Source organism: Gobio gobio, assembly GCF_949357685.1.
Source record: "Gobio gobio genome assembly, chromosome: 21".
Taxonomy (NCBI): Eukaryota; Metazoa; Chordata; class Actinopteri; order Cypriniformes; family Gobionidae; genus Gobio; species Gobio gobio.
Genome location: NC_137117.1, coordinates 35,824,946 through 35,841,543, shown reverse-complemented (window position 1 = coordinate 35,841,543; position 16,598 = coordinate 35,824,946). Strand labels below are relative to the sequence as shown.

At 40.3% G+C, this 16,598-nt stretch overlaps 1 protein-coding gene across 6 annotated transcripts in view; it reads right to left on the bottom strand.

Annotated features, from left to right (window-relative positions):
- ppp1r12b (protein phosphatase 1, regulatory subunit 12B) overlaps positions 1 to 12,021 on the bottom strand; it is a 32,552-nt gene extending 20,531 nt beyond the window's left edge. For all 6 annotated transcript variants that reach the window (XM_079802957.1, XM_079802960.1, XM_079802956.1 and 3 more), the window contains exon 1: positions 11,777 to 12,021. In XM_079802957.1, coding sequence (XP_079659083.1) covers positions 11,777 to 11,881 — 105 coding nt within the window. In that variant the 5' untranslated portion in view covers positions 11,882 to 12,021. The remainder of the gene's footprint in view (positions 1 to 11,776) is intronic.
- Between the last annotated feature and the right edge of the window lie 4,577 nt (positions 12,022 to 16,598).

Genomic DNA, 16,598 nt, shown 5'->3' with positions numbered 1-16,598 from the left:
ATGTGAATTCATCGTGGAGTATTCTTTGGATGCGTTTAGGCAACTTCATTTTTGGTATGAAGCTGAATTGAAGGATTGAAGGTTGTCTTTTTTGGTCTGATGAAGAGTTGTGAAGGCGGGATTATAATAAAAATTCTTTCTATATTTACCTTTCTATTTTGGTTGGGCACCTACACTTAATTGCTTCTGTTTATTCTTAGCATATGAACTTTTTTATATTGGCTTCCTTTGGGGTGTTCAATCCTTAATTGAGGGGTCAAACCCCCCTGGAATTCACACCCTGACTGGCATTGCTGGCAGAGCTCATACTTTACACGATTAAAGATCTGGGAACAATTTAGTCAATTCTCTTACAATGGTTGAATGAGGATTTGGTTAAGCTGGATTAGTACACCAGAACTGTACCTTCACTGCACATCAAAGGCATGTGAAACTGTGTTCGGTCAGTGTACATGTTGCAGGGTTGCTCAATTCTCCATGCATTCAGCACATATGAGCTATATATATATATATATATATATATATATATATATATATATATATATATATATATATATATATATATATGAAGTAACAGACTGAGACCGCTTCATGCAGCTGTGGGCTTCACCCTGATCCCATAACTCCACAAACTGTAACATTTACAGGATCTGGCTCATGCTGAAGTATTTATACACAACCTCTTTAATCCTCTCTTTCCCCTCATCCCTTCATCCCCCCCTTTGAGAGCCAGCTAGTCCGTCTGCCAGCTTGCAAAATGGAAAATGTGAGCATCACCATTCTGAAAAGGAATATTACACACAACTCCAAAAAAAGGCTTTACCGCTTTGCATATCTTTCTTGCTTGCTTTCTTTTCCCCGCTCCCACCTCTCTTTGTGTGATAAGCCAGATATATTGAGAGAAAACAAATCAAGTCATTCGTTTTCAATTGTTTGATGACTTTATAAGGGCTGGTTTCTTCTGATCTGCTCTGTTGAGAAACAGTTTCTCTCAAAAAAAAAAAAATCCTCATCCTCATGTTGTTTCAAACCCATGGACTTTCATTCTTCTATGGAATACAAAATGACATTGAAAAATGGGCTGGTTGCTCTTTTCCATGCAATTACAATAAATGGAAACTTTGAAGCTTCGAAAAAGGCTTTTTTATGAACTCTTTAAGCAATTTATGAACTTTCATTAATATGGATTTCTATTTTCAGTGAACAATTGACTGTTCTTCACACAAAGCTAGGCCTATATCACTTCTGAAGACTTTATTTTCCGAGCTCCACTCCGTCTCGCACACTGTTGAGTGTGCGCAAGCCTTACAAAGTATACTTCTTTGGCCGTGAGTGCAGAAAGAAGCATTCGGCGCGTACACACTATCAGGTAGACTTTGTTTTCAAGTGCTCAAGTCACTCGCACATGCGCTGTTGTAGATCTGCGGGGACACAAAAATTGGGCTGCACATGGACGGTCTGCACGGAGGTCCACGAACCCTCCACGGAAGGCCGAGGTATACTTTGCGTTGTACACTGAAAACAAATTGCCTTAGAAAACAAAGAGCAAAGTGTCTATTTACAAGTGCAAGTAAGAACCATTTTGACGAACAATACAACACGCACTTCCCCCCTCTCTGCTGTAAACAAACACAGATACCCCTTTTCCACCAAGGCAGTGCTAAAGCTAGATCGGAGCCAGAGCCTAGTTTCAAATCGGTTCTTTGTGTTTCCACACCCAAAGCCCCAGCTCCGAGCCACCAAAACATTGCTGTGCTAGGACAGGGCTAGAAGTAAGAACCGATTATGTCAGGCGCTGGGGGCGGGGTCAACAAGACCAACACAAACTGGAGATCCGCTATTGTTGAAATAGCAGCTAATGGAGCTAACAGCTGCTGCTCGTTTGTAATCTCCGTCTATACAAATTACGGCAAACTGCATGAATGTGTTGGATTCGCTGTGTTTTCGTTGTGTTTTGATGCCGATGTAGGATCGTAAAGCCATGTGAATCAATAGTAACGCAACGTTTGCATTGTTGATGGAAGGCTTGTCCGCAGCAGTGCTGTGCAGAGACCGATCGCCGTATGACAACGAGTCCAGCTAGAGCATATGACTCCTTATGCTTTTGATTCACTCATGCGGTTTTTGATATATATATCATACGTGGCTCGGTCTGCGCTGCGCCGATGCATCTCGAACAAGCCTGGTGTGTTTATGTTTCCCGCTGCCCAGGGTTGCCAGGTTTTCACAACAAAACCCGCCCAATTGCTACTCAAAACAAGCCCAATCGCGTTTCAGGGGGGCTTCCCCGGTAAAAATCACATTTGGGGGTAAAATATTTTTTTTTTGGCATGGTTGCCTACTAAAATTTGCATTTCCGGGGCTAAATATCACATAATTGGGGTCGCTTCAACCCGCGGACATGAAAAACAGCCCGCGGCAACAGTGATGAAGTAGTCCAACTTGGCAACACTGCCGCTGTCTCGCTAGCGTTGCTGAGAAAGATGAGACGTATACAGTGACGTAAGACATGGCTCTGTTGTGGCTCTCAGCAAGTGGAAAAGCAAACAGTTCTTAGAAGCTCCTCAGTCGAACCAACTATGAACTGGGACTAGCTCTGGCTCTGAATTAGCTCTAGCACTGCCTTGGTGGAAAAGGGGTAAGAGTCAGCCCGCGCATACGTCATAAAGCAACAGGAAGCTCGCGCTCAGGACTGTTTGCTGAAGCTGTGCATTACAGGTCATAATGTTGTAAATATTGTTCAGTTTCTTACACAGACCGATCGTTTTGCGTCATACAACCTCAGTGTATCGCCAGGAGCAACGGGTATTACTTTTGTTTTGTCTGTATATGTTTGAATCTCAAATCTCAAAGTGACGGCACCCATTGACTTCCATTATATGAACCAGCAAGGACCACGGTTTCGACTTCTCTTCTTCGGCTGAAGAAAAGAAGTCACCTACATCTCAGATGACCGAGGGTGAGTAAATCAACAGTGAACTATTAATAAATGAATCAATTTCTAGTTCAAGAGCACTGAGAGATTCGCGATTGAACGGGAAACAGTCTGAGAGCGCACACTCAATATCTGAGTGAGAGGAGAGGCAGTTCATTTGTATATTTGAGTGCTCACATTCAGTTTTCTGCGATTACATGAATGTGCTCTCGCATTACAATAATGCACTTTCGACATTTGTTATTAAAATACGCCAGAGAAACCTGCGGGTATTATTAAAATTATGCGCAATACCTGCAATCCTGCGCTGACACTCAGGCTCTATAACTGAGACGAATGAGTGACAAGAGGCGGGTGTCAAAATCGCTGTCGGAGAGGAGAGAATGAGAAAGCACAGCTGGTATCGGTGTATAGATACTGCAGAAAATGAGTAGAACAGTGTCAGATATTTATATAGATATTTTTGACAACACTACCATGTAGTTTGTTTCTCCAAAATTTCAGTCCATAAATCACTCTGAGCTCCTTCACCGTTATGATAAGCTCTTCTTGCAGCAGCGACTTTATCCAGTCCGGATATAAGGGCTTTTATTGGTCCGTTTATGATCGGATATCTTTATTGGCTACCAAAATGCCAGTCAAAGTTTTGAATAGGAATTCAAATTGTAGGTGTACTCAGTGATGAATTGTGATTTTAAAAGTAATGAAGTAGATTCATCTTAATTTGTAAGTACAAGTAAAATTACACATTTAAAAATATACTCAAAAAAGGACTTAATACCTGAAAAAACGACTTAATTGCAGTAACGTGAGTAGTTACTCGACATTAGTAATTTGTTACTTCCACCTCTGGTAGAAAGACTATTAATTTGATTATACTTCATTTAAGGCAGAAACTTAAATCAAAGAACTTACATTTTTTACAAGTTTTTAAAACATTTTTTGCATAAACCACTTTTATGTTACTCATATGTTTTATGCTGTTGTTGATTTTTTTTTTTTTGGTCATATTGGAGTTTCTGGAGCTGCGCCAGTCCTCATTCACTTTCATTACACTACAAGGGGGAAAAACACTCTCTTTTGTGTAAGACATGAGGGTGAGTAATGTAAATGTGAACGATCCCTTTAAAAATGCCTGCTCTCACACACTCAGTCAGATGTGTTTGTTTGTTACGCTGTATTCTGTTGTTTGGGGTAAAAAAGTCCATCATAAACATGGATTAGAAGATCACTAAAAACAAAACACATGTGTTTATTCTTTTGCTCTCTTTAACTTTCGCTCCCAAGGAGACCTCACTCGCACAGGCCTCCCCTCGTCATGGAAACTTCAAGCCCACATGTGCAATTTAGTTGATGGGAAAAAAAGCTATGTTATGATTAGAGGAAACATAAAACGTCATGACCATTTTCTTCAGCTAATCTTGTCTTATTATGTGGCGAGCCTCTCGTTATAATCACTAAACATTCAACCTCTGTAACAGTGTGCAGAACGGTTTTGGGGAGTAACTAACTCAAAGTAGACGATACACTTTGCAGTAGTGTGGTAGTAGTTCAGCTGCTTTATATATAGTGTTGTGTTGTCCAGTAACAACAAACTATTTATTTATTTTTTAACAAGTAGCATGACCAAATGCTACATTGCTGCTTTCATTTCACATTGTTTACACACACTTAACCGAATAAATACTTTGGAAACTGCTTCTGTATCAAGAAAATCATTTCTCACATAAAAATATAGATCCTATAAGTGTTTTTAACTAGTGATTTGACTAGTTATTTAGCATAAATTAAAGGGGTGATGAATTGAGAAATCAACTTTACCTTGAGCTTTTGATATATAAAAGGTCATGGTAATATCCTGTAAGTTTCAGTTTCAGAGCTGAAAACTTCCTTGTTAGTCAAAGAAAAGCTTTTACTGACACCAGGCCCAGAAAACGCTCGATCTCAGAATATGCTGACCATTGACGTCATAGAATGCAGAAACGCCGCCTCAGCAGATAAATATGTACGCCTGCTTCAGTAGCCCCGCCCACCGACTCGTGGAGCTAAACGGATCATGCTACCGAGCAATAAACATGCCGAAGATAGCAAGATATTGTGCTGTGCCTGGTTGTGGAAGAACACAGTCGCTGCATAAGCTTCCTTCGGATTATAATATTAGGAATTTTTAATTAATATTCAGCTCACATGGGGAAGACTTTGCGTTTGTTCCCACCGACTCGTGCCACTGACATGACATAGGCCTACAGAGAGAGCTAAATCGCATCGAATTTCTAAACATACCACAAAACCTTCATTCAGATTCCAATATTATGAATGCATGGATGACCTTTATTTTTTATGAATATTCAGCTCACGTGGGGAAGACTTTGCGTTTGTTCCTTCATTTCTGATCACGGATTCGTTTGTAAACAAGACACTGGATTTGCAGATAGGATGAGATCATACATGAATGAATGAAGCAACACACTAATGTGAGTAAAACATGTTTTTTATATGTGATATTATTGCATTACAGATCGTTTGATATAGATCTATTGATTGTGTACGTGTCAAACTTAACATACCTTAGCACGCTGTCAAAAGCCGGAGAATCCTTTATTTGTGGTTCTTGATGCGCGTTGTTCACTCTCTTGACTTGATATTTGAAGGAAAAATACAATCGCGGAAGTTTTGATTATGCAGTCTGCAACGTACCTGCGCGTGCGCGTGTGTCTGTGTGTGTGCTGCACGGTTCGCCCTTATATCCACCGACCGGGCGGGCCAAGTGATAAAAAAATAACATTCCAATCAATCACGGATGGATGAGAGATAAATCATTGTGTTTGTTTGATAAAGACGTTTTGCGAGCCCTGTGGGACGAATTATTCCGGTTGCCGTTTTCCCACATGCTTCCAAACAATCCCTCACGGTGTACTCGCAGGAAGCCGAAGCTCATTAAATATGCAAATATTATCCAATCCTAGCCGTGGGCGTTTACTTCCAAGTCTTCAGTGCGGCACGCCCATAAAATCCGAGCGTGCAGGAGAGAGCCTCAAAACTTATGAGGGGCAGTCGTGGCCTATTGGTTAGAGAGTTGGACTTGCAACCCAAAGGTTGTGGGTTTGAGACTCAGGTCCTGCAGGAATTGTCAGTCGGGGGAGTGAATAACCAGCGCTTTCCTCCACCCTCAATACCACGACTGAGGTGAGACCCTTGAGCAAGGCACCGAACCCCCAATTGCTCCCCGGGCGCTGCAGCAATATGGCTGTCCACTGCTCCGGGTGTGTGTGCGTGCGTGCGTGTGTGTGTGCACTTGGATGGGTTAAATGCAGAGCATAAATTCCAAGTATGGGTCACCGTACTTGGCCACACTTCATTTCACTTCAAAACCAGGGCATAAAATAGCCTATTACTTATTCATTATGATGTTTTTGAATGTAAAAACCACGCAAACGTCATAAGTGGACCTCAACAGTATAATTTTTTTTAAAGCCAGTTCATGACACCTTTAATGCGTAAATGTGAAAGAATAACTAACAGAGTTGTGTAGGTGATAACTGGTTAGTGTGACGTTTATTATACATTTATTTAAATTAAAGGTTTAATTTACCCTATCCATCCCTTTTCAATTAATTCTGTTTAACTGCTTTGAGCTGAACTGTCCTCTATGTAGCATTGGAAAGTATGGTTCATTTTAGTGAATCGGTTTGTTTGATTCGGTTTATGTAAACAGAGTGTATATTCACACCAAGTGCTATTTGCACTAGCTCCGCCTAACAAACAAGATTTAAAAAAGCGCTTGGATTTCAACGTCTTCAGTGGTGCAATCAGTAAAGCGTATGGCTAATTGATTTTGATGCGATTGATATGGCTTTGAATCTGCCTTTTGCAGAGTTTTTTCTTATCTCTTTTCTCATCACAAATCACACCAGATATGCATTAACTTTCAATAAAAATTAAGAAAATGTTCTAAATGTGGAAATTAAGTGTCTAACGAAATGTTTAATAATAATAATAAAAGCATTTATTGGGTAGGGTTATGGATAGGTGTAGGGAGGGCTTTTATTGTCCCATTAAGGCGGCATCCATTTAATAATTTTATAAATATAATCATTTACACGCTGTTATTATTGCACCCTGTTAATGTACAACAATACTGAGATGCAAATAGTATGTATCTGTCAAAATAAAGTAGCCTATAAATTACATGTAATTACTATTTACACATATTGCAAAGAACTGCTACTTTTATATGGTGTAAATAGAATATATCAACTTAGTATGCTATTTCACTTTGTAAATAGCATCTACAGCTATTTGCACTTAGTGTAAATATCGTCTATCGTTAATAAAATGTTATTTTCACTTGGTGTAAATAGAATCTAGTTGCTATTAACACTTCGTGCAAATAGCCGCTGCCTTATGTAAATTGATTAAAAAACATTTTCACAAACTACAGCCCCAGGCAGCAAAGCAATTTGTTCTTTTTTACAGAGGAATATTTAGATAAATCATGCTGTTTTGACTCAATATTGTGAATTAGGGCTTATTGTATTTATTTGTGTTTTAGCTGTATTTAGTGTACATTTATTTATTTAAATTTACACTAATGTACATTTATCCAATTAAATTCTAAATTGCATTAAAAAAAAATGTTGTTTACTTAAATATTTAAAACCCAAGCATTGATGTTTTACCACAACTTTACAATAACATTGATCATAATTTATTAATTTGTGTCAAGATTGCACATTAATCACACAAAAATAAAGTGCTATTTACCGTTATTTCACAAAAGAAAGAGGACACTCGTACTTATTCAGTCGCATCTATTTCTGTTTATTTGTAGTTACAGGACAGTTTGTTTAAATCACATTTAGATAGAACGATCATTTCGGCAAATTTTCCACCAAAAATACGACCTGAGGAGCTTTAGCACTCTCTCCAGAGACAGTCCCAACACAGTTATATTTTCAGTCTTTCCCCCGAAAAAACGGAGTTGCCTTATTTTATGACATATGTGGAGCTAAATATGAATATCAGACAGTCCGGTATAAAGAGACGAGATGTACTGACAGATTAAATAAATACACGATTGTGATAGCCTCTAGAATTTGTCTGATTTCTTCAAGTGGTCATATTTATCATGTTTACTACAGTAATGGTTAATGCGCATAGTCTTATGCATCTCATATAAATTGCCTTATACAGTAATCAGAATTCACATCGGATCACAAACAGAAGTTATTTCAAACACTTGTTGCTGTCTGAGTGAGTTTTGAGCTAAAATGATTGTAAAAGTCTTTAATGCTGATGTTAGCTGGAATATGAAATCATCCGCGGTGCTGCCGTCTCCAGACTCAGATAAACTCTTTGTTTGTATCCACTCCTTGAGCGCGAGCTGGCCCGCTTTGGACCAAGGTATTTGGCGGGCCAAAAAACACTGGCTGTTGGCCCTGAGGAAACCCCGACGTGGCCAGATCAAGCCCCGGAAGTGACAGTGGAAACGCGACTGGCCCTGGAAACGGGGCTAATGTGGTTATAATAGCCTGTATAGTGAAGCTAACTACTGTTTTAAAAGAGTAGCTGGACTAGCTGTTTACGCAGAACGCATTTTTCACAGACGCAGGTCAGCAACGAGGCAAAATAAAAAATATATATACTTGGAGCACTTTTAGAATGCCTTGTGATTTGCAAGATCTGCAAAAGTAGACAAAAATGGACAAAGACGTCCGTCTAGCGTATGTTTAAACAGAAAAAAACTATGAAATATCACCTCAGTGCTATGCAAAAACACATTCAGAGTGAACAGACCCTATAACTACTTTAAGAGTAGCTTAACTACTTTAGTTTCTTCCACAACACTGTTGCAGACAGAGATGTGAGGTCAGTGATGTCATATATAAAGCAGCATACATTTACGTCAAAACTGGACTGTCGCACTCAACTGAGGTTTTGCAAAAGCAGTGGACTAATGGCCGTCTGCTTCCCCTTCATTCCGTGCATGCATTACCTTCCTAAAGACAGAACATCTGCAGCACCTGCTGATTTTATGAGCATCTTTTCGCTGAAGTAAACACCGTCTCCACACGTCAACATGGCCTTTATTGGTCTTGTTCGCTCACAGACTTTGAGTTTGTTTATGAGGTTTTGAAGTGGCAAACAGCAGCCAAAAGTAAAACTGAGAAAGCAAGTGTTTCAACAAATGCTGCCTGAGGAACAACATATTATGCAAGAGTACACACAGATATGAGCGTCTCATGAAATTTTTGACAGAAAAACCGCCAGGAAAATCCCTGCTGGAAAATGGAAATTTCATTACAGAGATTTTATTCACATAAGAGATTTAGCCCAAAATGGTTGTGTTTTTTTTTCCAGGCAAGGTGTTTAAATCTAATCAGGGGAAATATTGGATTATCTGGGTGCAGCATTGGGTTATACTGTATGTGAGGTCAGCTCAGGACGGATTGGGGGGGGGGGGAGTTCTGTCAACGCCAGAGAATACAAGACAAACCCTGTTCGCAAACAAACACACACACACACACACACTCAAACCGACTCAAAATATGTCCCAGTACTGCCACAAACTAATGCATATAAAAGACATTCAGAAATGGTCAATGCATGTTGACATGAAATGTCAAACAGTGACCACAACACCCATCAGTGTGGCACACTTTCTATACATCACATGAAATGTGTTGTTACTGTGTTTCGCTTTTGTAGGACACCATTATACATTTTCAAATCACATGGAATACTTAAATACTTATAAAAATGTATTTGTGTGATGATTACTTGAGTAAACTGAAAAAAAATGTGATTAAAAATGTGCATTTTTCCATATTTAGTAGTGCAAAAAGCCTCACTATTACTACTGCACATTTATTAGGGATCTGAACAGACTCATAACCCTAAATATAAAACTTCAGCTTGTAGCTCATTCTGCGCTGAATGATTCCTCAAATCATATGGCTTGTTTAGGAGAGGTGTGCTGTTACTTCTACTGTATAATCGACCAGTATCAGGATTTTTGACTCGGGGATGATAAAATGAACACCCTATTAAATATCCAGAACACCTTTTTTGTTTCTTTTATGGCTTTACTTGACTATAATAACCCTGATATTTATCTGTATATACCATCAACTATATAAAATAAATAAATAACATTTTCTTTAGTCTTTTCTGATAACACTGCAGACTTTTCAGCACTGATGCGCTGCAATAATTACTAGCGTGGGACGTGGCCCGAGTAATTTAAAAACTGAGTGAACCGTGACCGCTGGGAATCACTCCCACTACATCCTGAATCAGTGTATACATCACAGACACTGCAGCTCTGCTCATTCACTGATGTCGGTCCTCAATCACAGCACAACAACACCATCTTATGAGCTCACTAACCCGCTCTGTTGTAATACAAGCACCAAAAGAGGAGTTGAATTTACAACATGACTATAGATTTGCTTGCTTACATATTTAGGACCGTTTCATGCAACTTTTGTTCATACTGTATACTAGGATTGCTGCAATAGTCAGTGTTGACGGTGTTACCGGTGTTCACCGACACTGATACTTATACTCATTCACGGCCGCACTGTCGTTCATACACGGGCCACAAGCCGCACTGTCATTCATGGAGCATGTCCACTGGTGCGTTTTCAGTTCATTCCTATGGAAGATTTTCATTGAAAATTGCATTTTCCTTTCGGTTTAGAATTAGTGATTTAAAATTGGTATTGGTATTACCGGTGTTGTCACGTGTCGATTAACCGGTGGGGAAATTTCCTCATGTCACATCTTTGCTAAAAAAGAGGATTGTGTACTTGCTGTACACTATCCTCTACATGCCTGCTGTTGTCTGACTGATAGTTAACACTTTTTTAGCAAGTAAAAGGCCTTTAAGTATAACTGTAAAATTGTCCACCTTCAGATCGTGGTACCTGACTTGTTATAAAGTAAATGTAAAAATGTATTTCATATTGTTATTAATATTTCAAGACATTTACTGGACTAAAACAACTTGATTATACTTGATTGTTTTTAAGAAAAATCATGTGCGAATGTATCAAATATTATCTATCATGCTTTTGAGGAATGTTTATTTGTTCACCAAACTGAAAATGTTTTGCTCAGTTTGGGCCTCTGAATAAAAAAAGGTGTTTTATTCCTCCTTTAATATAATCTCCATATTCTCACTCTTTCATATTACATGAATCATAAAAGCCTAATATATAAAATATGATACAAAATATAAAGAACACATACACAAACTTTTTAGATTTAAAATGCTTTTATATTTTCTGACTTTTATGTCATGTCAGACTTTACAGGGTTAACGACAACAGCACTTGAGCTGCATAAACTCCCTAAGTTTGTGTAAAACCTGATGATCATGTTCTCCAGCATTCAGACTGTCAGTGCAAGCAGTCATTTCATTTGTTGACCTAGAAATAGTGCAGAATCTGACATTCAAGATGCTTTTGTTTGCTTTAAATTGCCCAAAATCCTAAAACACTCCTTAAAACAATCCTAAAACTGTTTATTTCCAGGTTTAAATGAAAAACTAAATCCCAGATTTTCAATGTGGACTTTGGACTTCACTATAAGACCCAAAATAATCAAGTAAGCACTTAGTTAAAACTAGTTTTAATGTTTTAACCAGTAAAACTTGCTCTGACTGTTGTTAAAGAGAAAAAGAAATGTAGCCTAAAATCCAGTAATTCATGTAAACATGAACATTTGGCATCGTCCAGTGACAAAAGACAATGTTACATCAGATTGAACACAATACTGCCTATTGAAACGTCTGTGTTATAATGTGACAAACACTAAACAAACACAGCTGGCTCTTACTCTGAATGTTTTGGTGCTGGGGGACGGAGAGGAGGGTGGTGAGTCCGACAGGGACTTTCTGGTGCGAGAGGAAAGGTCCTTGCTGCGCGAATAGAGCGATGACATCTCTCTCCTGGATAAAAAGGAAGATCCCTGACAAACGCAGGCACCGTTTCACACAGCTGTGGAGACGGACATGACTTCTGGACGTGAAGTAGATACGCTCAACAGGTGCAAACGCATGCGTCCAGAGGATCACGCGGATAGTGTGTACGCCGAGGCTGACAGGCGATCTGTGTTTCCGTTCCTCCGCAAGGCACAGTGCTCATTACAGAAAAATGAAAACAATTAGAAGCACCTCTACACTTCGCTATCTCCACTCCCTCTATCTCTATTTCCGTCCCACTCCCTCTCTCACATACGCATAAACAACAGTCGTGGTCTCCTCCGGCTGATGTTCTCTCTTTGACACTCACTCATACAGACTCACAAAGAGAGCTAAATAAGGAGAGGACTTTTCTTTGTTAACTTTACAGATGGCTGAAAGCCCTCCCTCACTGTTCTGTCTACTTACAATTACTCCACACAAACACTGAAGGAACAAAACTGTTTTCACTCGGTCCCACTCAGCTCCGTCGCTCTCTCACAAGCTCTCTCTCTCTCTCACACAGTCTTTTCACTTAGTTGTTCTCTCATGTTGCTTCTCTTTCTCTGGCTCAGTACAAGGGGCTTTCTTTTATATCTATTACATTTGAATAAATCAAACAGAATTTAATATTGTAAAAATGTTAGCTAAAACCCTGTTGGAAAAAACTATCTACCTTGTGGCATATTAAGCACTTTTATGGGGTTTGAGGTCTCAGCCCCCACTGATTGTAATTATGGAAAGGAGCGAACAGTACATTTCTACAAAAATGTGAAAAATTATTCGATCCATGCACTTTTTTATTAAATGTCTTTTTAAAATGCCTGCATGTAATTGCACAGCTATATTTAATTTCTGTAATTACATCTATAATTACATTGTTGACCCTCTTAAGCCACCCATACCACTAAACCTGTCCCTAACCTACCCATATCCCACCTCAATAGCAGCACAAGTGTTTTGCAATACATCTGTTTTGCAAACTTTAACACAATTACATTATGCTTAAAAAAATTGTTTTATCTTAGTACATAGACGTTAAAAACACCTAAACTAAAGTTGAACCAATTTTTTTTTTTCCACAGAAGAAATAGTTATAAAAAAATATAGAAAAAAATAAATAGTGTACAACAATATGAGCACAACAGAAAATGAATGACAACAGAAACTGTATGTTTGGGGGAACGTTTCCTTTAACAAGTCCTACCTGTATTTTCACTGTAAAATACATTAAAATCATTGAGGAAGTATGTAACGAAAACGAACTACAACGCCCATAATGCAATGCAACAAGTAGGAGGAGTCAGTAATCAAAAGAAAATGGCAGTCCATTTAAACAGGTGTGTGTGTGTGTGTGTGCATGGCATCAAGGAGAGAGAGAGTTTTCTTTTATTTGGTTGTGACCAATGAGAGCAACAGAACAGAAAGGTTGAACTGCCTGAAGTCTTTAGAGGTTAAAGAGTGACGAAAATAGTCAAGCTTGAAGACTGTGCAAGATGTGCTTCGTTTGCTGCACGGCGGGAGGGTGCTTTGACTGTTACAGCACGCTGCTCCTTAGTGGTGTTTGGGCCGACGAAAGACTCAACAGACCAAGCGTGGTGAAGGAAGGACGAAACTGGAGATGAGATTGCAGACTACCACGTCATACAAGTGAATTGATCCCGGTTGCACAGTGGATGAGTGTTCGGATGTTTGCTACGTCCTTCATTTACAGCTGTGTTTGAACTGCGCAGGGTTGGAATACCGTGGCGGTGGCTGAGTTTTGTCCTGGATGGACTGAAATCCTCTGGTGCACGTTGGACTTCAGGTAGGCCTTGACCTGTTAACCTTGCTACTCAAGAGGCCTTCTAAATCCCCAGTGACTCTGAGAACATGGGTTTAGCGGACATTTCACCTGAACTATAACACACACACTTACACGAGCACACATCACCTTTTTCCATAAATCATTGTGTATTGTGAAAGATAATCGTGATCCACTGATGCTTATGGGATGGTTTATTTCATGAGATGATTTTTTGTTCTTTGAGATACTTTGAAAAAACAAGGGACAGAAAAAAAGGAAACGAGTCCCCTTTGAGTTAAAATAATATAAAAAAAAAAACAAGAATGCGTTTGCATTTGTAAAAGTGAGTTTATTTTTGTATTTGTATTGTTTTGTGAAGAGTGATTTGGGATAATGGGCATATCTAGACTCACTACGTCACAAGTATAAAGTATAAATTACACTATAATTTGCATTTTAACAAAACTGTCACGAACAGTCCAGGCTCTCCCTCCACACGCACACAACACTCACTCTCCCCTGATTACTAATCACAAGCACCTGCAGCTCATTGTCTCACCCAGCACCTCGGCTACATAAGGACTCTCACTCAATTCATTCATTTTCTGGTCATCCAAATGGATACTCAGTAGGATTGCTGCGATAGTCGGTGTTGCCGCAGAGTGTGCACGCATTCATGGCCACACTGTCATTCATTCACGGCTGCACAGTGCGCACACATTCAACGGCCGCACTGTCATTAACGGTATATTAATTTTCTGTTCATTCCTATGGAAGATCAAATTCCATATGAATTCATTGAAAACACTCGCATTGCTCCGCACCGTTATGAATGCCCGAACGGCTGTGCACATTTTACTTTCGGTTGAGAATTAGCTATTTAAAAGCCCCCATCGGGACTGATCCTTACTCCTGCTGTTGCTATGCAAGAGAGTTTATACTTACCTCCAGGGATATTCTTCCATCTCCAGCGATCTCCTTGTGTACTGATTCCGCTACTACGGACTCTAATTCTCTGTTTTATCATCTGGACTATACTTAATACCAGCTCACGGTCAGTGATATCTTACCTACCTGCTTTACTCACCTGTCCTACAATATATATCACCAACACCAGTTTCCTGTGGACTACTTACCCGCCATATTGTGTGTTCATCTGCTGTCATCTGTTAAAAATCTCTTTTGTGCTTTCATTACTAACAGAAAGAGCACTGAAATTGGCACAAACTATCTGGCAGCAAGGCTGACTCGTCACGCAATCATGCACACTCGTCGGTGCATCTCACCTCATATGATGAAGAGACCTAGAATGGTTTCTACAAACTGGTGTTGCTCACCGCACAAAGGCTCTGTCTACGCCTGGAGTCACCAACTCTCGGAATTCAACCACAGAACCCATGCAAGTCAACTCCTCACGTCTGTCACTGGCAGAGCGGCACCGCCGGCTGGCCCAGAGGCTATGTTTGTCTTCTGGCCCCATTGAGCTACCCAGCTGCCTCCTCATAGACCATAGTGCAATCAAACCTATCCCCAGTGAGCCAGTGCTCCATAGCATAGTGTGCCCGCTTTCCATCCTCGAACAGAAGGCCATGGAGGAGTACATTGTGGAGGCATATGAATAAGGCTAAATCAGACCGTCCAACTCCCCTGCTAATTCTATTTTTTTTCTTTGTGGCTAAGAAAGACAGAGGCTTAAGGCCCTGCATCATCTATTGATCACTCAACAGAATCACTGTCCAGTCCCGGTATCCTCTTCCTCTCGTCCCTGCTGCCCTGGAACTGTTGAGAGGAGCCAGTGTCTACACCAAGCTGAATCTTTGCAACGTGTACAACCTTGAATATGGGAAGGGGATGAATGGAAGACCAACTTTGTGAGGTATTCCGGGAGTTCCACTTTGTTCATCATCTACATCCATGTTATTATCTATTCCACAAATCATAAAAGTGTGAGTTGAATCAGATGACCATCCAGTTCATGGGATACAACACAAGCCCTGAAGGAATTCAGTTGGAGGGGAAGGTGGAAGCAGTTCAATCCTGGCTGTTCCCACCTCCATCAAGGAACTTCAGTGCTTCCTAGGCTTTGCCAATCACTGATTCATCCAGAACTATAGTTACATCACTGCTCTGTTAACATCACTGCTCAAATCTAAGCCCAGGTCTCCTGGACCTCAGAAGCGGGTCAACGACTCAAACAGGCGTTCATGTCGGAAATCGTGCATTGGAGGAGTAGCGGCATTGGCTGGAGGGGGCCCATCATCCTTTCCTGGTGTAAACGGATAACCGTAACAGAGTACCTTCAAGAAGCTTGCCGCTTAAGGCCCCATCAAGCATGTTGGGCCCTCTTCTTCACCCACTTTAATTTCTCCATATCGTATCGTCCAGGGGCCAAAGGCTGATGCTTTGTCTTGCCTCTATTTTCCTGACGAGCCCTTAGAGGCAGGGGTGTCAAATCCTGCTCCTGGAGGGCCACTGTCCTGCAGAGTTTAGCTCCAACCCCAATGAAACGCAGCTGAAACAGCTAATCAAGGTCTTACTAGGCATACTAGAAACTTCCAGCAGGTGTGTTGAGGCAAGCTGGAGCAAAACTCTGCAGGACAGCGGCCCTCCAGGACAGTGGTCCCTGGATAATCACATTGCGGAGGCTGCCACCACCGAGCCTGCTCTGCTGGGTTGCCCTGTGAATAAGACATTTGTTCCAACCTCTCAACGTCTTCCACTCATGGAATTAGTCATCAGTGGGCACTAGCCGACCAACAAGACCCTCTCGCTTATCTAGGACTGATTCTGGTGGCCATGTATGTAGAGAGAGGCCAGGAGGTGTGTCTCCGACACTGAATCACGACACCGTTTGTAACTGAAAACGGAAAACTTTTTATGTGTTTTGGACATTCATTTACATGACAACAGCG